General features: G+C 54.4%; 1 protein-coding gene across 1 annotated transcript in view; it reads left to right on the plus strand.

Annotated features, from left to right (window-relative positions):
* The window catches only part of KCNG1 (potassium voltage-gated channel modifier subfamily G member 1), a 6,880-nt gene that overhangs the window by 4,072 nt on the left and 980 nt on the right, over window positions 1-1,828 (plus strand). The window contains exon 2 of the mRNA XM_015560709.1: window positions 1,692-1,826. Coding sequence (XP_015416195.1) covers window positions 1,692-1,826 — 135 coding nt within the window. The remainder of the gene's footprint in view (window positions 1-1,691; window positions 1,827-1,828) is intronic.

The raw sequence follows: 1,828 nt of genomic DNA on the forward strand, positions 1-1,828 counted from the left end.
GTCCCCCCCCCCCCCCCCCCCCCGTCCGAACGCCATTCCAGTGCTCTTCCGTCCAGCAGGCAACACAGATGAGCTGCTCACCTGCAGCACGCCGGGCCTTTCCAAGTGGACAAACTGCCCCATCCGTGGGGTTACAGTCTGTTGGGACAGAGAGGAGGGGGCAGAGACAGACAATAAACATGATAAATAAGTAGCTTAAAGGCATATTCAGAGATGGTAAGCGCTATGACTAAATGGAGCGGGACAAGGGGAACCAGGTATAGGACAAAGGGAGAGGGTGATTTTTAAACAAGGGGTCACCAAGGCCTCCCTGGGAAGGTGATATGGAAGCAAAGAGCTGGAGGCAGGAGGGCAGAGCCCTGTGGGTGTCTGGGGAAGAGGAATCCTGCTGGGGGGTGAGCCTGGGCTGGCGGAGGGGCAGTGAGGAGAACCGCGAGGCGGGAGCAGGTGAGCGAGGCGGGCAAGGAAGCGAGGGGGGGCAGCTGCCACGTGTGTCCTGGGAGACGTGCACTGTCTCTCTGAGTCATGGGGGCTGCGGATCAAGGAGGGCCAGGATCTGACTCCTGGGCAGGGTCCCTCTGGCTATGTGTGCTAAATGGATTGTAGGCCGAGGGAGCCCAGGGAGGGGGTGCCCACCCTGTCCAGGTGAGAGAGGATGGTGGCTAGACCAGGGTTGGGGCCATGGACATGGTGAGAAGTGGTTAGATTCTGGAATCATTTTAAATAAAGAGCCGACAGGATTTCCTGAGGATGACATGGGAGGTGTCAGGACAAGGCTAAATCTCTTGTCCTGAGCAAAACGGGAAAGGTGGGATCGCTGTTTGCTAATCGGGGGAACGACAGACGGGCTGGTGAAAGCAGGAGCCCAAAGAAACTAGATCCTTTTTAATTTTTTTTTTAAATATATCTTATTGATTTTTTACAGAGAGGAAGGGAGAGAGAGAGTCAGAAACATCGATAAGAGAGAAACATCGATCAGCCGCCTCCTGCACATCCCCCACTGGGGATGTGCCCGCAACCCATGTACATGCCCTTGACCGGAATCAAACCTGGGACCCCTGAGTCCGCAGGCCGACGCTCTATCCACTGAGCCAAACCGGTTTCGGCGATCCTTTTTAATTTTTATTGAATTTACTGGGGTGACATTTGTTAATAGATGACACAGGTTTCAAGTGTACAGCTCTACAAAGAAACTAGATCGTAATTTTTCTCACCACAAAAAAGAAATGATAATTGTGTGGCATGACAGAGGTGTCCGCTCTATGGCAGTAACCATGTTGCAATGTGTAGATGCACCAATCAGCACATGGACACCTTAAACTTACATGTTAATTATACTTCACCAAAAATAAATGTTTAAAGCAATCAGGAGCTGGTTTGGGACATGAGGAGTTTGTGACTCCCATCAAACATCCGAGAGGTGACATCAAGGAGGCAGCCCAGCCTACCTGGGTTCTGAAGTTCAGGGGCGAGGTCTGGGCTAGAGAGAGAGATGGTCAGCATCGAGATGACACCTCAAGCCCTAGCGATCAACCAGGGGGTGCGTATAACCAGGCAGAGGCCCCAGGGCCATATGACACGGGCAGGAGAGCGGGGGGAGCATCCAGGTAGCACAGCACCCTGCCCAGGGCAGAGCTCCGTCCTCCTCCTGGTGGGACCGCTGACTCTCCCGGGACTCTCCCCTCCCCCAGGGCCAGTGCTCCCAGATGTGCCACAACGTCTTCATCGTGGAGTCGGTGTGTGTGGGCTGGTTCTCGCTCGAGTTCCTCCTGCGGTTCATCCAGGCGCCCAACAAGTTCGCCTTCCTGCGGAGCCCGCTGACCCTGAT

The sequence above is a fragment of the Myotis davidii genome, unplaced genomic scaffold (genome assembly GCF_000327345.1).
Source record: "Myotis davidii unplaced genomic scaffold, ASM32734v1 scaffold935, whole genome shotgun sequence".
Classification (NCBI taxonomy): domain Eukaryota; kingdom Metazoa; phylum Chordata; class Mammalia; order Chiroptera; family Vespertilionidae; genus Myotis; species Myotis davidii.